This window comes from Argiope bruennichi, chromosome 4 (assembly GCF_947563725.1).
Source record: "Argiope bruennichi chromosome 4, qqArgBrue1.1, whole genome shotgun sequence".
Classification (NCBI taxonomy): Eukaryota; Metazoa; Arthropoda; class Arachnida; order Araneae; family Araneidae; genus Argiope; species Argiope bruennichi.
In genome coordinates, this window is record NC_079154.1 from 30,519,831 (window position 1) to 30,547,395 (window position 27,565).

Genomic DNA, 27,565 nt, shown 5'->3' on the forward strand with positions numbered 1-27,565 from the left:
TTGAAGTTCTGTCCTTTGAAAAATGTAGAAAATTTTGTCACTGGCAACATATTAAAAGAGATTCCTTAAGGAGAAATGATTAAAAGAACTCAGCTTAGTTACTAATTAAATATTCAAAACTTGCATATACTTTACCATTTAATCAATGCATGATGATTTATTTATAAAAAAATCCTTGAATGTTTGTAATTATATATGCAAAGATGGGGAAGACATTTTTCAGCAAGGAATTAAAGTGAAATTGGATTATTTTTGATTAAATTTTCAAAAACTGCAATTAAAAAAATGTATGAAAGTAGGACATTTCTTGAGATTTAAATTATTTCATAATCATATATAAATAAATATTTCATTTTTATTACTATTATAAAATTGTTTTAATAATGATGTGCATGGAAACATTGAGTTATTGTTGGGCAGAATTATCGTTAAAAATCTCATTAGGAACTAGTTTTAGATATATTAATAAGCAAAATTGCAGTTCCTGTTGGTGAAACCTTAAAATTCATGCAGGATTTCCTTAGTTTGCTATTAATTTTACATAAAAGTATGCAATTCTCTTCTGATCTGTATAGAGCTGTAAAAACAGCAATTTCATAAATAAATATCTGAAGTTTTAGAAAGTTTGCAACAAACAGTAATTGACATTGCTTAGTAATGAAAAAAGAATTTAGACTGAATAAATTTTTATTATAAACAGTATATTAGTTTTAACACATACAAAAATAAAATAGACTTGTGTTAAAAAATACAAATCTCATTTAAAATTTCATACAAAATACAATCTTCAAACAACAGCAATCTGTACACAGGTCAGTAAAAATGTTGCAAAGTCCATTAATTAATTTAAAATAAATCTATTTTTCATATTTTTAACAGTTTTATAAAAAACTAATCCAATTATCAAAATATGACAATTTTCAATCAAAAAGACATTCAAAATGTGGAATTCACAACAAAAACACATTTAAACTTTAATATACATTTCAACATGTTACCATAAACACTTAATACTCTTAAAAATTAATCAACAATATATGTACATTTTTACAAAAGGATTTACAATCTTAAACACGATATAGATATTGTACTTGCATAAAACTGGCTTATAACTACACAGATGAAATACTGGAGAACAAGATGAAGCAGAGAGAAAGAAAGTGAAAAAAAAATACATATCACAATTACATCAGATATACTGAATGGCATGAACTGTACAGCTGGATAAAAGGGAGGTAAGATTGAAAATAATAACCCTCATTTGTACTTGGCACCTTATGGAACAATAATTATTTTCCATTTGAAAACAATGCAAAATATTCATGCAGGTGCAAATTCCAAGTTGATGAATGGACTGGGGGACATAATATCCACTTCTTTTTGCTCCATACCACGGCCTAAAGGACGCACAATAGGAGAGACAAAGCAAATCAGTAAACAAACAAGACAGAACAGTAGTGCACAATCCAAACAGTTCCAGTGGCTACAAGATCGAAGAACTCACAAGGATGTTAACCTCTAAATTAGAGTCATATGAAATCCCTTAACTTCTCAAAGTGAGGATTTTGTAAACTTTTCTTCTAGTGAATGTGTGTGAGGGAGAGAAACATTAGTTGTATCTTTTAACAGCTGATGAAATATCTTATATTTTTCTGCATTTGTAAGTAAGAAAACTAGATATTACACACATGGTCATATTGTAGAAAGGATGAATAAAAATCTGAAGGAGGATGAGAGATATATACAGATTTGCTCTGCAAGGGAAGTAAAATTCTATTGTTTTTACAATACAACTGATATTCTACATTAACCTGTATTTATGAAGATGAAGATAATTCTTCTTCTTATATTGTTGATAAAGATAACAATGTTTGAATTTTTATTGAAATTTCATGCAAGATTAGGCTTCTCTTTATTACTGCTAAATGAATTATTCTATGTAAGAAAACAGTCAAAATATTTTTAAAATAAATTAATGAATAGATAATTAAAGAAAAGACTACTGATCAAATGCATCTTGCATTACTTTAAGGCTATTTTTTATATGAACTGTGCTTTACACACAAAATGCAATGACAGATTTTAAAAAACTAATTTTCTTCAATATTTTTTTTAAATTTTTGGAAAACTATCTCAAGGATTGTGCACTACTTATATACAGACATCATGACATGACAAATAAAGCAGAAGCAGCAAGCAAGCAAAATTAAACAATACATCTTACCTGTATCTATTTTTACCAATTAATGCACACACTATTAAGGTTTTAATATATATCACAATATATTATAGTAATTTTTTTTTAAATCTATAGTTAAAAAAAAACAATTACTTTTTTAAACAAACCTTAAGGACATAAATATGTTCAAATTTAAAACTCTTATTTTGAAATGAAGTTCATTTCAAAATCTTTAACAATTTACAAACTAAAATATTTCAACTAGTTATTTGAAAAAAAAAATATTAATATATTTAAAATTAGATGAAACTTAAAATTTTAAACATGGAAAAGCATGCAAGAAACAAGAGGCAGACAAGTTAAAGTTGTGCAAAACAGCCAGAAAAAATTGTTACCAACAAAACAGAAACCCTACTGTAAAATAAATCTGCTAGAACAAAATAACTAAAATCCAATAGCCAGCCCTGCATAATGTTAGCAAACTGAAAGAAAATGTCCATAAGTGAAAAGTAAAGAAAAATATTCCCTTCTCCAAAGAAAAAGTTTGTTAATCAGGAAGTATTCTTGTTAGGCACAAGTTTATCAGAAATGAAATCAAGTTTAGCAGTTACTTCAGATAAGATCTCGGAGAAAGGACACACGTCCGACAGTGCCATTCTGTCGGGTAACTTTAAGAGTCATGCTTGCGGATGCGTAGCAGTTCTCCGCCGAGAAGTATTAACATTAGATTTAGCATAGCGTTTGTTACGTCTATTGACAGTGTTAGATTTAAGGATGGAGGAAAACCCACTTGGTAAGGGATTGTGCTCATAGTACTCTATAATTTCCATCAAACGTGGCTCGACTTCTCCCAACAATGGCCTAAGAGAAGGGTTACCATTCCAGCAGTCTTCCATCAGCCTCCAACAATTTTCATCGAATTGAGGGAGACGCTCCGGTCTTGCACCTGCAGAGAAATAAGAAAATAAAAATGTTCTTTAAAATAGAGGAGTTTGAATTTGATTTTAAATCTGTATATTAATCTAGCGATTATCACAATAATCCACTAATAGCAAAGAAATATGAAAGTAAAATTTTTCTTTCTTTAAAATAGAGGAGTTTGAATTTTATATTGTCTGCATATTAATCTATGACTGTCACAATAATCCAGTGAAGGAAAAAAAAAAAGTAAAAATACTCTTTAAGACAAAGGAGTTTGAATTGAACATTAAGCCTACATATTAATCTAACAATTATTACAATAATTCGAAGATTACAAATCAACACTAAGAATCGATTTTTTAGGGTGACTAACACATATGTTCTAATAATATAAAGGAAAGAATTGAAGTCAGGATAGACACTGAAATCAGTTCTTCATTTTTGCTGCCAATGATTGTTAATTATAACTTTTGATTTTTCCCCCCAATTTGAATAACTAATCGAGTTAATTATACAAAATTTTAATTTATTTTTATCTATCGGATGATATTTTTATATTATATATATATATATATCAAGGTTTCTTAAATCCTTATCCACCAGCTTCTCTCTTTTCTTGGAGTTAAAAATTATTTTTGTCCTCCTCCCATATGTATAACATTTGACATTGATTCAAAGCTGGATAATAAGTAAAACAAAGTGTTTATCTAACACAAATATCTTTTTAAGAAGAACAAATAGCAATTCTGAGTAACAATGGGATGATGATGACAAAACTTACACTGCACATATTATTTCTGCACCATATCATGCAATTTAAAGTTGTATTAAATTTAAATTGCAATTTCATTTAAGCTTATCTTATAGTGCAATTTAAGCCAAATCTTTGTTACAACTGAGTCTTCAAATTTTACTAGTCGAATTTAAACATGTTTGAAAGAATTTGCCTAAAAATGCTCAATTTTATAATAGTTGGCTTGTTTTAAATACACTGCAACTCAATCGAATGATTAAAAAAGGTAATATAAATTACATGAGACTGTATTATTACTTTATGAATTACATGGAGAGAAATTCCTTAATATTTAAATTTCATAATATTTTTATGCCATTTAGACATAAAATATTTGAAGTCAACTTCTTTCTTTCACAGCTTTAATTATATAATTTGTTAAATCAACTTCATTTTAAATGTAAAAAATAATTTTAGAAATATTCAAAAAAACTATTATTGAAATAGCATGTGATTACATAGAGTCAGCCGCTTAGCATACAAATAATGTATTCATAAACAATTAAGAGACATTTAAAAAACTAAAATTCAACATTTTTAAGGAACAGAAAATTCAGAGCACTTGCCTTTCTTGACTGAAGTCCAAAGCTGGTCTTTACTTTGGCACTGCTCATACACATATGGAAGACGAACATGATCTGCACAAATGTACCAAAACAAAATTCCGAACGCATACACATCCACACTGTTGTCATATCTTCCACTGAATAATTCTGGAGCCATGTGAATGGGAGTACCAACGATGCTACCAGACATCATAGCTTCTGGTTTACAGAAACCCAAATCTGTAATTTTTGCTCTATTATGTTTATCCAACTAAAAGAGAAAGAAAAACATCAAAATCAGTGCATAAGGGGAAAAAATTTTAATAAAAGTATTGTACTTCTGTCTTTAAAGAACATCCATTTAATAACAACTGGTTGATGATCCATTTGATAACATACTAATGTATTAGAAATAGCTGTCTTATTGTTTTATTTCAAAGATAAAGTGAAAGTTTACTATAAGCAATTGAATAACAGGTTTTGACAATATAATTTATACAGTATAAACTTATGCAATTATGTTGCATGTAATATAAATACTAAGTCAAGATACATATATATGTAGGGCAGGTATTTATTTAAAGTTTTTTGAAATAATTAAATGTGTATTTTTGTAGAAAAGGCACAATTTTTCACTTTCACATTTTTTTTCAGTTAAACCCGAGATAATTATTTTAAATTTTATAAGGAAAAATAAGAGAGCCTTTTCTTCTTTTAATGATTCAATTTATCTTTAAGGTGAAGATACTGGTTATTCATTCTTTTATTACTCTCATGACTTTGAAATAACAACTGAAAAGTTTAAAAGTCAGTAACTCTGGATGATGGAGCCTTTTTCTCTCAAAGTACAGAAAATAATCTCAATCTTTATAAAATTTTAAAATGAGATCCCAAAATGATGAACATTACAAAATGCTGTCAAAAACTATGCATCGAAGTTATAGCTTAAATTAATCAGAATTCTAAACCAATTAATTTGTAAGTTTGTAAGTCTATTCATAGAAAAGTTATGTTTTCTGATTCAGAAATTAAATTTTAATAGGAAATATCTAATTTATCATTAAATTTACATCAAATAACAACCCATTTAAATATAAGGAGTTATAAAATATCTTAAAAGTTCCTTCTGATATCTCAACCTAATTCCAATCAAACTTTGAAAGAAAAATTTCATCAATGTGCAATAACCATAAATAATTGATATTCTCTAGACAACTACTGATATAATTATACTTTCATAATGAGAAATAAATTAATAATTTATGACTTTGATGAAATGTAATGATCTTAAAAATATGTTTTCGAAACACTTAAAACTTTACTTTTCAGTCCAATCATACAGAATTTTCAGAAATTATGTTGCATGAAGAATAACAATAAGATTATATTATCTTTAATAGCAATGTTTAGTATTTCAACTGTCAGTAATAAGAAACTAATATTAATGAGTGGTATTAGAACAATATAATTTATACTTTACCAGGACATTCTTCAACTTGATATCTCTATGCACCAGACCTTGACCATGCAGAAAACGTATGCCTTGAACAACATCTAAAGCAATCTGATAGATAAAGAATAATAATATATTTCAGGCATAAAGTTTAATTTCAATTTTTTAGTATAATGAAAATTGTATGCATATTTTAAGCTATGATAACATGCCTTTTCCAAACTTAGATACATTTTACTTATTGAAATTCAAAGAATTTTTTTTAATTTACTTGTAGTCTTGTTTTCCAAGGTAAGCCCATTTTTAATGCAGAATACAAATCTCTTTGCAATCTATCCATAACTAGCAAAACAGCAGGTGTACTTCCACCAGCATATGTCAAATCAATCACAGATCCTCGAATCTGGACAATACGATCATGCTCAGGGATACTCCTGCAAAATAAAATTAGATTTTCGAAACATACATAGTCAGAGCAATTTGATTCATAATATTTTCTAGTCTATTTAGAATTCCTTGATTGATATGATTTTCAAAGTTAATATTCTGTATTTTAGCACCAGTATTCCATTAGAATGAGAACTATCATTTCAGAAGATGATTTTTTTTTTTTTTTTTCATAATGGATATGATAAATTAAAAGATTACTGAAATAATTTAATCATCGTTTATATTAAATTATTAAAGCAATTTTCAAATCAAAAGTAATTAAGAATAAACTGAGAGCAATCAATAATTTTAAATAAACTTTTATTTCCCCATAATTCACAATACTTGCAAAGTATTTTGTACAATTTCAAATATGCTTAAAAATGTGAATTGATACATTAGCCAGACAGAATGACAAAAATATGGATAGTGCATATAACTTCTAAAATTACTCTTTTGTTAAATAATAAATTTGATACATTTGTTTGGGTAGCACAAAAGTTATACTAACAAATTTTTTACCTTTTTTATTTAAGGGTTGGTATATATGCTGCATAAAGATTTTACTCCCATCATTTCATTTACTTCTCTAATCATCTTTATATAAATTTGTACTTTTATTAATATTATTATGTATTAAATCTTTGCATTATGATATGCATGATCCATAATTTATTGAAAGTTATAAGCAACCCACAAATTATCTAAAAGGACCAAAAACTTGAAAATGGAGAAAATTTCTGCTAAATATAATATTAAAAGGAAATTAATAATTTCTCCCAGATTTGATTTAAAAATTAAGATTAGTTTTGAGCCTTTCCTATAAGAATCATCCTTTGCTAAACTGTGCCATGCTATGATTAAAAAATAAAAACAATGACATTATTGTTTAAAAGTTCACAACAAATGCTAAGATAAGTAAAACTGTATCTAAAAACACAGAAAATTTGATGAAAATGTTTAAAATGGAAACAAACTGGAACACAATGAAAGAATTAAATAAGGGCGTCAAATACAAAGAGATGAGGAAACTGAATATCTTTTAAGAAATTAAAGATTAGTATAGTGTATTTCACCCACTAGATCTTGTAATATTAATCGATAGGGTGATTATAGATAAGAAGTAAAATAGTTTTAGCAGTGATGTTCAAAATTAGTTTTCTTAAATTTAAGAATGCCGACAATCCCAGTTTTTGATGAGAATTATCAGAATGCGATTAAAATTAAAATCAATACAAAACAAAATTCTAGAAATTTAGAAATATTGTCTTTAAAAAAGTTACCTTGTATAATAAAATTCCATAGCCAAGTCATTCCAGTGTTTATCATCAGGTGGGACAACTGATTTTATTGCACAAGGAGAATATCCAGCCCAGGAATCACAAGCATAAACTACACCATACTGGCCACGTCCAATTTCACGTCCTATGTGTGGCATTCCTAAGAAACAATACAAAATACCCATTCATGAATTTGCGATGTAATAAGCATAACGTAATAAACATAATGTAATAATTTAATGTAATAAACATGAATCTGAAAATGATCATAATATCTTTTACAAATCATAGAATTAATATATTTTACATTTCATAGAATTAAAAAAGTCCTTATTAAAACTGCAAAACTGACAAACTGCAAAAAAAATATATATATATATATAAAAAGCTGCATGAATATGAAAGATAAAATGCAAAAACTTACCATACAAAATTATGTCACGAAGAGATGTACTTTCAAGAGCAAATTTTGCAAGCTTGGGAGCATGAAGTTTCCTAACCTAAAAAAAGCAAACAGACATCAGCAACTTCAACAGATTTTGATATAGACCAAAACTTGATGAGTAATTTTCAAAAAATTTAAATAAATCATATAAATATACGTTATATACACAAATATCGTAACTTCATTCTAAACAAGCAACAAGAAAAAATTTTAAAACAATACAGAGATAACCTTAAAGTTTTTGCTTAGATACATATAAATATTGCTTATTGGGTCATTCTTTGGTCTATGGCTAGCCAACATCCTGCAGTTGTCCATTTTATTCCAATCATTGTGGCACATTGTTCAAAACTTTGGTGCATATTCAATAACATGTTTCAACATAAGATTACCTAAATCTACCTATGTTGCTTCTTGTGTTTTCATTTCATTGAAGTATGTAATAGACTCAGTTTTGATACTTCCTTTGCAGAAAATTGTGAATGAACTGAAGGTGCAGAAAAAGAAAAAGGAATGTGTCACATGATACTGATATGGACTACTACTTGGATGTTGTCTGTTTAATGAAGAATAATTAATCAGCATTTATTATGCATACAAATGAAAAAGAAAAAAAAAAGATTCCTCTTTCTGTATTTATTTAAATTTTTCTACTAATAATTGTTTATGAGGAAGTTAAATATACTTATAATGTTTAATGCAAATGTTTTAAATAATCTTTAAATTTAGACATTTTATAATACATTTCTAGAATATAGAAATGAAGTAAATAAGTACTAATTTTAATGTAAAAAAATACTCCCCCTTCCAATTTTTTTCATTAATATCAGCATCAGATGCATCAAGAAACAGAGCAGAGTTCTTAGAAAAAATATGCTTAAAGAAAGCATATTCCAGTGAAAAGGAAAAATTAGTTCAGATTGTCATCAAGGCATTAATAACATAATCAAATTTTATATATTAAACTTGAGGATTACAGGAAAAAAAATTGATATATATAAATTTAGCTATATTTTTATCATTATTTTTAACTAAAAACAATTACACAAATCAACTTTTAGGATAAAAGAAACCTTGAAACTAGAGCTACGAAGAAATTATTTTAAAAATGTTCAATCACAATGTTCACAATTGTAAAACTATAAAAGACTTGCTTTTCTAAGAATTTCTATTACATTAAGAATAAATGAAATTGTTTCTTTAATTTAAAATTTATATTCCTTCCTATGAATAAAATAATTTTTCTCTTTTTGAATACAATATACAATCTTATTTTTTTTTTATTTGCACAGATATTTTATTTTACATACAAAACTGGTTTCACGCTACAATTTCGATATTTCTAAAAACTTTCAATGTATGAAAGTTTGATATATGAGGGTTCTACTATATTTATACAAAACATAAATGTAATCAATAGCAGATGGTAAAAATTAATTGAATAAAAAAAATGAAACAAAACTGAAAGACTTTTTCCGTCTTTTTGCTTTCCAAGAGTGCTCAATTTTTACTTAATTGTCACTCCTTGAAAATTAATTCAGTTTTGAGATATTATCAAGCCATACCAAAAAACTCCTAAAACCTAGAACAGGGATAAAAATGTAAATTAAATGATGTAAACAAATTAGGCATAGTTTTATCTTAAATGAAATTTTTTGATTTAATAAAAATATGGATCAAAATGAATGAATAAATTGTATCCTTCACAACAAAAACCAATAAATACTGTATAAATTATTTTTTTTCAGAAAATCTCAAATTTTTAAAAAGTTTTCAATAATCATGATTTGTTCCCATTAAAATTATGAGATCTTTTAGAAACAATCATGTAAGAATAAACAGCATTACTTTTGTTACATATTTTATTAGTAGAGGGGAAGTAAAAATTGTAATAGAAAAAAATTCTATCTTTTTAAAACAAAAAATGCTGTTGCAAAACAAAAAGATGTAAATTAAAATATTCATTATATAATATATCAGTTCCAATTTTTTTTTTTTTTTTTTTTTGCATCCAATAATAAAAAAAAAAAAAATAAAAAAAAAAGCTTTATCATGAATTTTAACTAGATCTAACAGTTTAATTACATTTTTAAAATGCATCAAAGACCCATTCTTAACTTCAGTAACATTAAACTTCAAAACAAATCAGACTATATGAAACTAAACAGAAATTATTGCTTAGATAAAAATATAGCAAATATATAATTTTATACATTACAGCCAGGCTTAATATAAGTTAGAATGAGAAAATCGCCATCTTAGCCTTAGCTTCTTTTACACTCATTTCCATGAAGGCAAAAAGTAATTTTTCTTAATCTAATACAATATTCAATGATTCCTCTACATAAATATAAAAGCCTTTTTTTTTAAAAAAATTAGATAAATTAGGGATTTTATTTTTAAAACAAATTTGCATTTCATTGAATACATTTTAAATAGAAACTTTTAATAGATGAATAAAGCAGTCTCACTTTCAAACGTTGCTCCTCAGTACGCTCTAAACGTCCTGAATGCATTGCTTCCAGGTGCCGCAGTGAAGCAGCAAACTGTTCATGGGATGCCCTCAGCCTTTCTCGAAACTGGGAGCAAATAGAACGAGCAAGACGAGATTCACTCAAACTCATGAGCATATCATAAGCTACTTTCCTTTTCCATTCAGAATCAATGACAGGTGGGGCTTTCCATGGCAGTGTTTGTACCAACTGATTAAAAAAAATGATTAGAAGTTTAACCAATATCGACTATAGCATACCAATAATAAACAATATATACCAACATCAACTGTTAGTAGAATCAATAGAGAAAATATTAGGACTCTAGTAAATATCAGGGGGAAAAAACAACAAAAACAAAAATGCTAAACCAAATTGCTTATTCTATTGGTTTCATGCACTTTACAGTAATTATTAATCACCAAGCAATCAATTTTTTGGAACAAATATTTTTCAGTTCCGAGAAGGAAAAATTTAAATTGGATAATTTTCATGTTCAGTGTATAATTATTATTATTTTTTTATTTTTATAATCAGCAGAATATTTTATGAGAGTAGTTTTTGAAAATGTATAAATATGAATTAGTCATTTCAGAATCAAACATTAAATTTTAAAAAAAAAATTGGTTTGTCTAGAAAAGCTTGCTAATAAATCAAAAAAGAAAAAAAATTAAAATTTCATATATTTTAAATATATAGTAAATTCCACTTTCATATTCCATCTTTAACATTTTCCCATCATTTGCAACACTTTTTGTTGATTCCTTCAATTTTCCTATGTTTACACCAATTAAAATTATCAAATACACATTTTTTTTTAAACATTGCAATAAACTAAAAATGTTCGAAGATAGTCATTTATGAAAGGTGAAAATAATATTGACATTGATTGATGAACTTAAATTTCAAATAAAGGTCTTTAAGAGATGGAAACAGATACGCATTTTAAATCAAGTATTTCAGTAGGATGTAGTAATTGGACTAAATATTAAATACTGTATATACAATAATAATTATAATGTTTTGCATTTTAGTAAAACATTATAATCTTAAAATTTAAATGTTTCAGGCAAAAAAAGAAAAAAAAATATTTATTGCAGTTAAGATAATTCCAATACTATGAAAAATACCAAAATCAAAATAATGTATTATGAAATATTTGACTACTCTCTTCCTAACCAGTACTAAGCAGAAGCCTAAAAGCAAATTAGAATCAATAATTAATTTACATTGGATATTTAACACTTTGCATGCAGGGACAATTTTCCATGTTCTTAAAAGTTTCTTCCAAAACATTTTTGAGCATTCTTACGAAGTGGTTTTCCATTATTTCCATTTCCTCATCCTGTACATAATTATTCTTGTAAAGCAGTGAAATTCCATAGTCGTATAATTGAGACTAACAATCCAAAACATTGTAGTAACATAATATCTAACCATAAAATGACTGTAGAAAACACATTATGTAATTTTTTAGAAGAAATATTAAATATTTACTATGCATATAAGCAGATTCTATTTACAACAAAAAATTTATTCTACTATACATTTTCTTTTAAAAAAAACATTTATAATTATTATAATTAAATATACATTTTGCTTCTGATATCTTTCAAAAAATAGCTACAGAAAAAAAAATCAAAATGTCATATTATCAAAACTTTGGAATAAGAAATAAGTTATTTATATTTTATGAATTTAATTAATATCTTATCAGTAACAAAATGAAATTGATATGACAGCATTAACAGCAACAGTGAAAGAAAAAGCCATTTTAGCATTGATCAAAACATAACAGAAGCTAATTCACTTTAAAAAAAATACTATTTTAAGCAAAAGAAGGGATAGGGGGAAGGAAAGTAAGAAGTCAGTAAATAAAAACAGGACAAAAGAGTAATAATTTAATTCTAAATATTAATAATTTTTCTTACAACATATCAAGTTTTTCTTTTAACTTAAATTTGAATTCTTACCAAAGAAAGGAAATTTTCTAATGCTGTATTCTTTAAAAAAGGGAATTCTGTCATTGGTAGGTAATATAGAGAGTTGCAGCTAATATTTGATTGTTGAAAAGAATCTCCTAAACTATGAAGTGATACAACTTTCTAAAGAAAAACAATTCAATTAATATTGTTAACAGCACTTTTTAAGTGGCTAGACAAAGCCAAAGAAAAAGTGTTTCTTTTTTTCCCATATTCAAGCATTAGTGCCAAAGGTTGGTTAGTTTATGTGCCAAATGCATTTATCCCCAAAAGATAAAAATCTTTGAAAAGGAAAAAAAAATTAAGCATAAAAATCATGGCTAAAAAGTATGAAACAGCTTGCATTTCTGAAGTGTTAGTAGAGCTTTCAAAAATGATAAAAAATTAATAATATTTAAGTCAAATTTTAAATTTAAAAGTAAACATGGCTGTGGGTGTATCAAAAAGGGACAAAATTACTGGAATTTAGTTTTTAGATTTAAATTACCTTGCATTTACACACACACATACAGAGATATTAATAAAACTTGGAAATATAACAAATTTTATTTTATTTCTCAAAAATTATTCATGTATGAATTTCAAATGTGTGTAATAGTCACATTAGTTTATTGAATTCTTCATAAATATTATATAACCTCTCATATCCAGAAATATTTATTTAAATATAATATTTTTACAGAATTTTTCATAATTCAATTTAATCTAGATATATAAAGCATTTAAAATCAAAACATTTTAAACAATAGACGAATATTAACTGTTTATGGAAAACAATTTGACTAGTTAGATTTTATTACTTTTGAAAATGGATCACTGACAAATATTAAAAATTATTTTGGTTATCATTATATAATACTTTATATAAAAAAAAAATTTTAAGACGATTTTAAATTTGTCCAACAATTATGACTATAAGGCAAGAAAAAAGCATTCATGTAAAATAGAAAAAGGATGGTTTATTTTAAAATGAAAGCTTCAAGTCATTCATGCAACAGATACTGCTCAAAATTAGTTCTAAAGATATAGAAGAATTATCATTTTACAAAATAAAGCAATACAGTAATCAAAATGCTACATCAAAGAGAGAGAGAGAAAAATAAAGATGCTGAACAATAAGCACAAAGAAAACTTATAATCAATCCTTATTAAACAAAATTCATAGGTCATTTTAATATGGCAAGATAAGCAGTAAACAAAAATAAATGCAATGCAAAACTGTTTTAATAAAAAAAATATATAATATAAATAAAACTATAATCAAAGCTAAAATACTACAGCCTGAAAAATAAATCTAATTTATATGATGCAAAAAACAAAATTCAATAAAGAATACTGAAAATTTGCTTAAATCCTGATAATTAAAACCTCTAAAACTGAGATGTATTTCTATTCAAAGACATTTTTAATTAATAATAATTCTATAAAAATTTTCAATTTTAAAAACTCAAATAGTCATATTAATGTATTATATAAGAATCAAATTCTCATATTTCTAAACTTATTAACTAAAATTAACTCATTCACAGACCTCATAATTTGGCCAAATCTATTAGTAATTTAATTATTCTATGAATTCTTCAAATAGCAACATTTTTTTATTTAATATGATATCTAATTAGATAGGAGAGGGATACTGAACAGTCAAATGGTTAATGAAGATATTTAGTCTGAAATTAAATGCATATTTGCAATGGTAACACAAAATGTCGTGACACAACAGCTACAAATATTTAAAAAATTTATTTTTTCAAGACAAATTTCAAAAAGAACAAAAAATATTTATCCTAAACTGTTGGTTACATCACTCTGTTGCAATATATTAACAATAATTTCAGAGATGGAACTTATTCATATAAACTGGCTTCTAATATACATCGACATCTGTGCATAGAATCAATGAATAATACAATAAAAGTTTCTATATTTCTAATAGTAATAATTCACAGTAAAAAGTAGCTATATCCTGTCCCAAAAATTTACAGACTTTAGTAAAATATATGTCTTAGAAAAACGGAAAGGCATAAAAAGGGCAAACAAATATGGTTATGCAAAACCAAATTCAACTTACAAACAACAAAATATTTAGTAGAAATAAAAATTGGTATTTCAATTACATAAAGAAACTGCAGTATTAATTATTTCAAAAGTTTGTAGTATGACTTTTTAGCAAAAGATGCACAATAAAAAGTCCTTAATAATTTAAAATCTTTCCATTTTTCAATATAATATATACATATTTTTCCACCGACATAAATAAGGTTTGTAATATCTCTGGTTCTAAGCTGTACCAAAACTTTTAATTCTTGTCTTTAAGGCATTCATCGAATAAAATTGCCCTCCATTCTCATATGCCCTCTGAAACACAATTCCCCACACTTTTTCAATTGAGTTCATGTGGCAACTCTAGATTAGTAGCATCTTTTGAACTTAAATAATTTCTTGTAGCACTGGAGTATAGAAGACAGAATTGTCATGCTGATATTTCCAGTTTTGCCCCTCTCCATATATTTTCTACAAATAGCATAAGATGATTTTTTTTTTATTTTTAGTATTTTGATGTATTTAGGAAAATCCTGTTAGTTATCTAAAAAGACCAAGGCCATCTGACCATTGAAATCGAAAGTCACAGACTATCAATAATCCACATCACTTTGCCTACTGAAAAAGCTCCTGGGATGTTTACTTAAATCATGCAAATATTTAATATTTCTGTAAAGTACACCATGGTTTCATTTCTTTCCATCCTTGAAAAGGATAGTCATGTATTTATCAACATATAATATATAATAACGAACCAATGGTACTTAATCACTAAAAAAAAGCTTTAAGAGTGGTAATCAACAAGCCACTTTTGAATGAATCACATAGCGAGATTCATAATTCATCTATGGACAGTGTTCTTGGACATGCAAATTATTATGATATAAGGTGAAAAATCACACATGATTTTCCGAAACAAGATTGTAGCTCATATGGCATCTTACAATTTAATGCACAATAAACCATATTTTTAGAATAATTTAAAGTTTTGATATTTCCTTAACAGTCCATTGAAGTTTTAAACATCATGAAATTCAAAACAAATGATCGTTTTCTTTTTCTTACAACATATTTATTCAGCTTGGAATCTACTTCAAGAATCCAATACCATATTTGCATAAAATTACATTTGGCTATAAACTTTAAGGATAGGTTAGGCTAGGTATTCTATGATTCAAAAATTAGCAGTAAATATACAGGATAAAACTGCTATTTATTTATTTTTTTATTTTTTTTTTGCAATACAATACACATATCTATACAGTAAGTTTCATCAACATATAGCATATACAACAAAAAATATAGGCAAATTACAAGACTCTACAAACTTTTGGAACAGAATATATTTGAATGTCAGATAGATGATGTTGATTATACCAAATATTAAAATAATAAATATACAAAAGGTAAATTATATAAAAGAATAGTTAGCAAATAATAAAATAACATGAGTGAAAAACTGATTTGCTGAAGAAATTTAATAAGTAAAAAAATAATAATTTGTTTAGAAAAAATTAGTATACATAAAAATAAATGCATATTTTTAAAAAAAATAAAAATGCTTCAATAATTAAAATTTAAATACAAAAAAAAGCAGTAAAAAAATGAAATACAGTAAAAAAAATAAAAATACAAATGAAAAATACATAGACAGAAATTTAGTATAAATAAAAATAAATGCATATTTAAACCAAATAAAAGTGCTTCAATAATTTATATTAAACTAATTCTTTTCATATAAAATAATATAAATATAATTTGGCAATTAAAAAAGACAATTACCTGTTTCATTTTTTCAAACAAAACTCTAAGCAATGATGAACTAGTTCTAACAGTCACTTCAACCTGTAAGAAATTATTAAAACAAAAAATTAAATAAAAATATAGTAAAGTAGTGAAAATATGAATTCTTTTGACTCAAGCAAATTTGGAAGCATTAATCTTACTTCTAAAGAAAACACTAAAACAATATGGCAGATAAGCCCCTACATATAGTTTATAAATACTATATCCATTTTCAAGCAAGGTTTTAAAATGTTGTACTATCAAAAATGATATAATTATTATATTAATTTCTAAAATTTACAATTAGTAATTGAACATATGCCTTCTTGCTGAAAACTTGTATATTATTCTGAATAAATATATATTTACCATACAATTAAAGTAATTGTAAGAAATGCAAGCGAAGAAAGATAATTAAAATATTTTGTTTTTCAATATTCTTTTACACATAGAACAATGCTTTAGGTTAACTTTTGGAAAATGAATAAAATTTCATTTTTTTGGAGATCACATTTTATCATTCATTGGGACACTGCAAACTGAAAACAACTAAAACTTAATAGCTTGCAGAATTGTGTTTTAACCCTCTTGGCATTGGGGAATGCAGAAGTCACATCTCTATTATTAATTTGTAATCCATACTAATTATAATTATCTTTAAGTGAATCCTGTTATTATATCTTTAAAACAATTCTAGAGTTATATAATAGTTTGTTTTATGATAAAAGTATTAGAATTTATTAGAAACGTAGCATGGAAATAAACACAAAACTGAAGACTACAAAAATAAAATGCATTAAGAAAATTTAGAACAATACTAGTATAGGATAAATAATATATATTTTTTTATTAAAGCCCTGAGAAGAAACAAAAACATTTTTATAACAATTTTCAATATAAATATTTTAAAAAACATGCCAAATTATCATTAGTAAATAAATTTTTATTGCATACAAATAAATTAAAAAACAACTTTTCATATGAAGTCGAAAATATAATCTACTGGAAATGTTTAATTTCAATTAGTATACATTTTTTTCATATACTTTTATAATATTATCTTATTTATACTAATGTCTCATGCAAACAAAATTGTGTGTAACTTTTTAATTTTAATTCCTGAAAAAGTAATAAAAACTTTCTCAATATTTTGACTTTATATCCAATTGTACTTAAAAAAAAAAAAAAAAAAGGTGGAGAAATAGATACTACTTAATAAGCTATGTAATGAGTATCTAGTATTATAAAATCTAATAAACTACAAAACAATAAAAATAAAGGAAGCCACATAATGAAATACATTACCTGATATGCAGCATTTAATATTTGTTTTAGAGCATTGCTAGCCTGAGATGGTTCACCACCTTCTTTAACATTTTCTAAACTAACAAGACATCTTTCAAGGGTACCTGTCAAAACAATTAAGAACTATGATGCATCCATTTTAAATAATATATTCTTGTAAGCTCTCAAATAACAAAGTAAAAAAATGAGCTTAAAATATAGTTTTCTTTTAATTGAATAAAAAGCATGAAAGAAAAATGAAATTCCTATCTTATTTCTTGGGATATTTCATAAAAGATTTAATAAGGATAAAAATGAATCAATTAAGGCCTGTTTTGATCAGAATATTAATCTAAAAAAATATGCCCTCAAAAAAGTGGCAATAAAGACTTATAAATGATTGAGAAACATTACGTTCACATCATTTCATATCATAGAATTCTTGTTGTTTACTGTTTTGATTATTTCCAAATATCAAATGAAAAAAAAAAATAACATTTGATAACTTTTAATTCCTTTTCTTCACAAATACATTTTCTTCTAAAAATAAAGAATTATCAAAGCTGTCAATATTCTACATTTCAGAGTCAAGCAAGTTTTAGATTTTTTCAATCAAGGCTTACAAATCTACCATCTACACCTATTTTGATATTTAAGGAATGTTTAAAATAAAAAAATTTTTGATAAACTTTAAGTTATATAGAAAATATTGTTGTTTCATTCAAATAAGAAAATGTTCATGCAGTAATCCATGAAAAATAAATGAAAAAAATAAAACAGTATTTAATAAAAAATGTGATGGTAGATTCAAGAGTTTTTCTAAAATAAACTGTTTCCCCCAATTTATAATTTAAATCCATAGTATTGCATGAAATGATTTTGATAGAATTAAAAACAATAATTTAAGTATTAATATAAGATCCAACTATGAGATAAATTAAAAAAATCTTTATCACTTATAATACATACAGATAATACATATGGACCTTCAATTCCAAAATTTAAATTATTTATTCAAGTGAATGGCCTAAACAAAAAAATCTGTCTTATCAAAAACATTTGAATGCATTCCTCCTTCATCAATTCAGTACTTCTGAATACAGATGTATTTACTTTAAACAAATTTATAGAATCATTTTCAGATTAAAGATACTAAGGGATATAAAAAGATTATCCTCACAAAACATGCAATTTAATTAACATATGTATATTTGCAAACACCATCATTAATAATTTTTAATAAATGCTACTTTATTGAAAATTATTATTTTAATGTGAAATCATTATTTTTACCCAAGTTCCAATCCCATAATTTAAAAAATAAAAGTTATTACATTAAGTACAAGAAAAATAACATCAATACATTTTGTAACCACAATAAAATAAAAAAAATTAAAAGATAAAATTTCAAGATAAAAAGGACAAAAGACCATTAAAAAATGTCTTTTTAAATCAATATTACATCATAACAAAACTATTTTTTTAGAACATACCTACAAAGCTTTCTCGTAAATAATCAACAGACCCAATTAGTTTTCCTGCAACAGCACTATTCAGTGAATGCAAAACTAATGACTGGATTTCACTAGTACAAATTTGAAGTTCTCTAACTGATGGTGGTTCATTTTCTGATAACTCAACACCTTAAGAACATAAGATTTAAACATAAGTCAAAATGCAAAATTTATCAATTTGATACCATTTAAACATATATTAAATAAAAAGCATATAATTTTCAATTGAAATATTTCTTTTATTTCCTAAATACATAATATACAACTGATAATACTAATTATTTCACATAGATTAATGGTAAAAAAATAAACTAAAAACTTGGAAAAACATAAAATTTTAAGCAATTAAATTGGAAGTATTCAACGAAGGAAAATTGGATAGTTAAAAAAAATTTACACTGATACTGTGACCACCAGAACTGCTAACTCCCTGAATATATTACCTTTTTCTGTCTATACAACTAATTAGGAATCATTATTTATGGAAAAATTATTAACATAAAGATAAAAATGATATATCACTCCAAGTTAAGTCAAAAATATATTTGCCCATTAATTAAATATCTATATTAAAATATATTTTTGAGATTATCTTTTTGTTTGTACAAACAAAATATAGATAATATCCTATTTCTATACTTTGCTTATCAATCATTATTCTCTTGCTTAACGAAATATTTTTGAAAACTGAAGCACATTTTTACATTAGTTGACATTTCCATATATTTGAATATTATCATTACAAAATTTCATTAAATATACAAATATGGAGTAAAATAGCTCTTTTCCATAGTACTCAAAATAGAAGTAACTTCTGTCTTTAATTTTCAAAATACTTTGGGAGCAAATTTTGACATCTGTAACAATATTTTAAGGCACATAAACTATTATATTACTTTTCTGAAACATTAATTAAGTTTGAGAGGCAAATCTCAGAATCCATGAACTCCATCTCCCATATAACTACAAATTTGTATCATTTGCAAATCTATTAAATAATAAAACATAGAATTTTGGCTGTCCTTTCAATCCTCTAAAAGAACTTACACAACTGCAATGTTCACTAGAAGAATATTAAATATATTTTATGCAGCTTGAAAAAAAAAAAACTCTTCTTATTTCATTAGTTTACATAACCATGCATTCAACCACAAAATATTATAAACACAAAATCATAAATACCCTGAAACTCATAATCTGATGCTTTCACAAGTAATTCATCTGTCATTCCATTGATTGTTTCTACAATAAGCTGGCGTATTTCCTCTTGTTTACAGTTTGCAATTGACATAAGTGACTCGTAGAGTTCATTTTCTCGTTGTCTTGCATATGCGATTCTTTTAGGAGTTATTAACATGTCCCAAGTCATGTCAAAAGCACTAAGGATGAACATTCGTAAACAAGTGTTATGAGCTTCGTTTAATATAGTGGCAACTTGAACAAGTTCAGCTTGCAGAATCTGGCGAATATGAAGTAAAATGCTGAAAATTCAAATAACAATTATCAATAATATTACTTGAAACATGTTATCTCAATAATGATTACAATTACTTTAATCAAACTTAAAAAAATTTATTTTTTCCTTAAAAAGATAAGATTAAGGAAATATTTAATATCTATACAATTAAACAAAAAAAAAAAAATATCACGCAAATATTAAAATCACAAAAAAACAAAAAATTTTTTAATTAAAAAAACTGCTTTAATGTTAACAATCAATACATTAATCTCTAATTTTAAGAAATTAAAATCTCTTCTACTGAAATATCTATTTATTGCAACAAATAAAGAATATTTATAATTAACAATTTTCTCAAAGATAAAGAGTAATAGAAATTGTAGTAATATTATATATACATACACTCCTTTTAGGCAGATATACGAGACTTCTTTTTACCAATCACAGCTTAAAATTAGTATATAATTTAAGAAGTAAAAACCTTTGTAACAGAGTTAATATTTAAAAAAAAATCTCTCATTAAAAAAGACATCCAAGTATGCAAAATAATTTTCATCTCAATACATTTGAAATAAACAATAATCAATGTAATTCTTAAACAAAATATTTACAAAGAAAATTGATATATTGAGGGAAAAGTCCCAAATCAGCCTTATTTGCTTTCATTACAAGATTTATAAATTTTAATACATGAAAATTATTTCATTCAAAATCAAAAGTACCTAATTAAGCATGTTTTTTACTAAAAGTTTCATTTGCCTGTGCCATTTTACACTACTGTTTTCAATTATATAAATTAGAAAAAAAAAAGAACAAAAATGTTTGAAATTAACTTTAGTAATTCAAGATATTATATGTTACAATTATTCATTTAAAATATTTAAAAGAACTTTACTACTGATAATACCATACATATAAAATAAATTTAATAAAAATAACTACTTAATAAAAATAAACTCTAAATATGAAATATCTCAATATATGACATTATATTTTGATTCGGAAAGAATCTGATTGAGAAAATAACTTGTGAAACTTTTTTATCAATTTTATAGCATAGTGGTAGTCACAGCCTGAACAGAAAATAGAATAAATAATTGAGGGAAATTAATTTTAACTGCATTCCTTAAGTAATAGTCAAAAATATATACTTCATATGAGAACTTCTTTGATTACAAAGATTTTAGACGATTAAAGAAATTTGTACTAGAATAATAAAAAAAGTTGCCTGTTTGTGATAAATATATTTTATAACTAAACTTGTAATTATTCAGATACAGAATCAATATTCATTAAGTGTTTTTTTAAATTATGTTTTTAAAAAATCACAGTAATTCTAAAGTAATAAAAGTACTTTCAAAAAAGAAAAACTTTTAAAACCATAAAATTTTAATTTAATAAATTAAATATAATTGTTACATACAATGTAAGTTTCTTAAATTCATTATAAAAAGTTTCAGTACAAGTATTTGAAACAACTTTACTCTCAAAATAATAGAAGAAATATAATTGATTAAATTATTGTCAACAGAAGTTTTATTCTTTTATAATGCATCATCTCTCACATATATAAATTCATCAATTTTAATATACAAAATCTATTTTTGCATTATCATCAATAAAATAAGATTCAATAAGTAGCAATATTTCTGAAATAACAAAAAAAAAATAAAGAAAATACCTGCTAAAATTTTCAAAATCCTCAATAAGCTTACTCTCCACTTCAATACCTCCACTTGGCTGCCGGCACAATTTCTTTTTCAAATTTGGTGAAAACACATTCAAAAATCCAAGACCACATAACTGTTGGCATAAAGTCAATGAAGCTGAACCTAATTTTGAATCTAAAGATTCTTTTCTTTTCAAAACAGTTTGTAACATGGGTGAACTTTCATGGTAAGAATGAGGTTTAAAAACACTCCTACGTCCATATAGCCCTATATTTCGAACGTGCTGTTCAGATTCAGTCAGCTCAGATGATGGTGGAAATACACAAATGAAGAAAATAGGTAATTTGGGAAATTTTTTCTTTATTTCCATCAGCTCAGAAACTTCCTGTAAAAGAAACCTTATTATTACTCTCAATAAAATTTTCTAAAAAATTAACTCATCAAAATAATTTTTTTATGCAGACAATTCTTTTAAATATTTGGGCAAAGAATCACAAATCTGATTTAAAGAATTGAAAATAATTATAGTCAGGCCAACTTTTTTTCACTTTTTATGCTCAATTCTAATGTATATAAATCAAATTCTTTAGCAAAGTTTCTTAAAAAACTGCTGGTAACATGACAGTAAAAATTTTATTCAAGTATTTTAGAAAATCTACAACTCAAAATTATTATTCCAAACCAATAGATCAATAAGAGGGGTAAAATTGCTGATGCTTAATAATCTCCAAATTATCATTAATCAATTCAAATCAGGACAATATATCAGCAATAAAGATAACAAACATTATAGTATTATGAAAAAAGAAAAACATTTACAAGTTTTAGTAAAAAGAAATTAAAATCAAAATTTAAAAATTAAATTCTGCATTAGAATGACACAAGAAAAATGCCTTGCTTCATAAAAACAAAAACAGAAATCTTTAATTATGTCAAAGAATAATATTAAAAAATTCAAAAGTATTCTCTTGTCATAACTACAATAAATCATTTTGTTTACCAATAATGTTACAAAAATTGTTATTAATTGTTAAAAATGACAATCTTTTTTAATTATTACTCACACTTTGAGATAAAACTCCATTAGAAATGGCATATATCACAATTGAAGTAAATCCATCCATACAAACAGAAAGAATCTGCTCAAAACTAGCGTTCACATTTGTTGGAGAAACCATTACAACAACATCATCTCTTAAAAGTTGGTGGCGTAATTTGACATCAAGCACTGCTGTTTCAAATGCTGGATCCTCACCAGGTTTACCCTATAAAATAATACAAACAATGTTAACTTATATAATGTTAGCAATTTTTAATTTTAAATATTTATTATAAACAAAAATTAATAAAAATGAAAATCATTTCAAATGAAATTTTATTTTCAATATAAATTTATCTCAAGAGTATTTAATGGTTTAATATATATCCACAATTCATAGTATACTTAATTATATAATTGACCAAATAAAAAAATTCACTAATTCACATTTTTTACCTTATTATTCAGTTATAACTAATTTTAAGTATATTGTCTTAATTTCTAAAACAAAACCATTCTAATATAAATAATTAAGTATTATTATCAATTAATAAATAACAGTCTCAAATTATGCAAAAAAAAAGAAATTAGAAAATGTAAAGCATAAAAATAAATTCTTTCAAATGTATATATGCATATTAAAATACCAGCTACCAACAATAACAGTTTATGAAATAATTAAAAGTGCAAACAAAATTAATTCCAACAAATAATAACATTAAAATTTAAATCAGATTAACATATTGGCTAATAATTCACAATTACTATCTAATTAAATAATTTCTTCTTGATTGTAATTAAGAGATAATAGCGAAGCAGGTTATCTGATTCAATAACAGTTATGAATGAAAGCATACATTATGACAGCAAACATGTTTTATTATGCTACTTAAATATGGATATCAGAAAAGTTAAATCAAAGTTTGGGAAGATAAATCTTTAAAAAATATATTATTTAAATAATAAAAACTTGTTATAATGCTTACTTTTAGTTCAAGATCTTCCAGAGGCACAGTATGCCACTGTTGTTCATGAGAAACTAAATGATCCAATAATTCATAGCTATTTGGCAAAGCTAAACTGACCTGAGTTTCAACCCCATATATAAATCGAACCTAAGTATAAGAAATAAAGCTATCAGGTCACAAGATAAAAAAAATATTATTAACTTAATCATCAAATAAATTAGTAAAAAGTATAAATATTATGAATTATATTAGATTTTAATGAGGATTCACATTGAACTGTTAAAATTATTAAATAACATATAATTCAATATTTATAACATATTGATAATTATTTATTTAATTGATTGTAATATTTACATATTATAAATAATAAAAAATAATTTTATATTTCTTTGAATTACCTTATAAATATCATAGCAAGTAAATAAGTATTTTTAAGTATTAGAAAGTAAGGAAATTATTAACTAATAATTATGATATTTTTTTTAACCCTTTAAAGGGGCATTTTTTTCTAGTCATATTATGTTAAAATATTTTTAGGCTTGAAATTAGAATAAGAAAGAGGATTCATTTAGCTTATTAGATAAATTTAATTTGATTAATTAATTAATTTAGTTAATTAATAATTAAGTGACAAACCAAGACACATCATTTTGCACAAGATAAAGAACTGAAGCATCTAAGTTTCTTTCTAAAAAAATTTGTCAGAACTTATGCAAACCTACATAATTTCATACAAAGATTGATAAATTTGGTGGGAAACATACTTTCCACGGCCTTAGTAAGGGTTAAAGAATTTCATTACTTTAGTTTAGTTTTTTTTTTAATTATATATATTTCTTAAAAAATAAAACCATTTTCACAAAATAACTAAAATGAAAATTAAATACACCATTACCATATTTAAAAAAAAAGGGTTGAGATGTGAAACTAAATTGATCAATTATTAAAGAGTGGCCTAAGTTTTACCTAAATCTGCCACAGACTGCAGCCACGTTATTTTAGAATTTGAAACTGAAGATTGAGCAAAAGGATCAAGAAAAATCTTACCATTCTCCAAGCCATTTTAGAACTATCACTTTCGGCATCTTGGGGTTCAGTAGGTAAAATCTTTTGGCCAAATAACTCATTAGCAACTGCAGCTTTAGCCCAACAATCATGACCTAATATAGTAATTCCAATGGAGCTGTATATAACTCCATATACAGTTTGCTCACTTTCAAGTTTCAGTTGAATGCTTTCAATTTGTTCTGAAATTTTAATAAGGAACAAATTTATTAAATAAATCACAAAAAATAACCAATATTCAAATTTTACTTATCCTACTATTAGAAAAGTTTCTTAAATACAAAAAAAAGAAGATGAATTTTTAAAAAATGATTAAGATAAAAACATTTTAAAAAGAAAGTAATTGATAGATTTTAAGTACCATATAAATTACATAATTAATTGTATGTAACATATAAATTACATTTAAGTGAGGAAAAAAACAAGTTATAAAGATTAAAGTATATATTTTTTAAACAAATTATGGAAATGTATCATAGTAAAATTACAAATAAAATCAAAGACAATAGCAATGAATGTTCCATTATGGGTAAAGTTGTTACCTGTGAATGAGTAATAAATGTTTCATCAGCAAAACTAAATAGTATTACACAATATCTTCTAGAAATATTTGGAATGTTAAACATAAATTTAATATAATAAAAATAAAAATTATAACTTCATTATTTTTGGATGATTTTCTTTAAAATATTTAAAAAACAAAAACAATAAAATTCATATAAAATAGTTATTTTGCAGTTTCATATTAATGACATTCAAATTATAAAGAAATTAAAATCATATAATAATTCTTACAAATTAGTTTCAACCCTTATAAGTATGTAGAAACTAATTAAATTTATATTCTATCTTCAATCTAAAATTTAAGGAGTTATTTTATACTTTACTATCATTACTAAAATGATATTAATGAAGTTATTCAGTGAGGACATTCAATAATTTCAAAAACATGTTTTAAAATTTTTTTAATATCCCTCCAAAAATGATACTATTACTACAGATTATAGAAGAATTTTTTAAATACTTGTGCTAGAAGGACATATCTATCAACTTCTTATTTTAATATAAACATTATCTCCTTGAATAAAATAATTTCAATAAATTCTATAAGGAATAAAATACATATAAAACAAATGATTTTTAAAAAAAAATATACAAGCAATAAAATTCTTTCTTTATTAAAATATTTAACATGGAAATAAAATTGATGTAATTAAAAAAATTAAATATTAGTACAAACGTTTATAAATGGAAAAACACTTATTTAAATGTTCATGTATTTTGAAAATTATTGAAATCAATATACCTTCCTCAAAAAACAATAAACATTAATCTTTTTTCCTTCTGAAACTGAATGATGGCCACTATCACAAATAATGAAAAAGCAGTGGCAGATGGAAAAATATATATATAGGTGTTTGAAAAAAAAAAAAAAAAAAAAAAAAAACGATAGTCAAATGAATTTTTTCGTCCGATTTTCTCACAAGGAACGATAATTTTTTTCGCTTTTCCGGAATTTTATTACCAGCTGTATAATCAAGCAGTCAAAATTTGTAAAACAATATATATTTTTATTTTTCTGTAAGAAATGAACCCAATCTGTAATACAATTAAAAAAATTGTGAGCATTAATTTAAATAAAAGGGTATCATTTGACAGAACAGATAATAAGGAATTAAAATCGTAATCGTAATGATACTGTAAAAAGATTCGATTATAATAAGACAAGTAATATAGAGACAGCATAGATATATAAATTTTTAAGCATTTTTATTTTTAAACAATAGTGGATTGATTAAGAAAACCAAGTACGTACATACTGAGTCAACAAGGAAATAAACTGCGCGATTTCTTTTTGAATAGAAGGAATGAAAAATAACTTGATTTTTTAACAAGAAAAATATTCTAACCTTCGGTAAAGTATCCACTTTTTTCTATATCTTCAAGGGATTGTTTTGTATCTCTCAAAATACGTCTCAGCTGTCTGGCATGATTTCGGAATTTAGAAATTTCATACGGTATGCTAGCTGCCATTCTTTTGTAACTGTTGCAAAATCAAGTAGTATCGAATGCAACGAAAGTATGAAGGCAAAATTTTCAAAATAAATATCATCCGGTAACAGTAAATCAAGAAAAATCCTATCTTAGTTTCTGAATGTAAATCATCCTTCCTTGCCCACAGACGTGCTCGCTCGAGAAAAGTAAACTGAAAAATT

At 24.9% G+C, this 27,565-nt stretch overlaps 1 protein-coding gene across 3 annotated transcripts; it reads right to left on the reverse strand.

The window, feature by feature from the left end:
* Positions 1–770: 770 nt before the first annotated feature.
* LOC129965615 (dual serine/threonine and tyrosine protein kinase-like) lies at positions 771–27,565 on the reverse strand. Of its 3 annotated transcripts, XM_056079662.1 has the most exons (18): positions 27,260–27,565; positions 25,332–25,531; positions 24,300–24,428; positions 23,339–23,539; positions 22,286–22,659; positions 20,328–20,626; positions 19,125–19,274; positions 17,653–17,756; positions 16,345–16,407; positions 12,511–12,642; positions 10,517–10,747; positions 8,025–8,100; positions 7,604–7,760; positions 6,163–6,325; positions 5,919–6,002; positions 4,460–4,709; positions 2,970–3,125; positions 781–1,397 (listed from the first exon to the last, which is right to left on the reverse strand). In XM_056079662.1, exons 1-18 carry the CDS (start codon positions 27,381–27,383, stop codon positions 1,321–1,323), a joined length of 2,970 nt encoding a protein of 989 aa, XP_055935637.1. In that variant the 5' UTR covers positions 27,384–27,565; the 3' UTR covers positions 781–1,320. The 3 variants fall into 3 exon arrangements, with proteins under 3 accessions (XP_055935635.1, XP_055935638.1, XP_055935637.1); XM_056079660.1 differs by having other exon boundaries at positions 771–3,125; XM_056079663.1 differs by lacking the exon at positions 12,511–12,642 and having other exon boundaries at positions 773–3,125.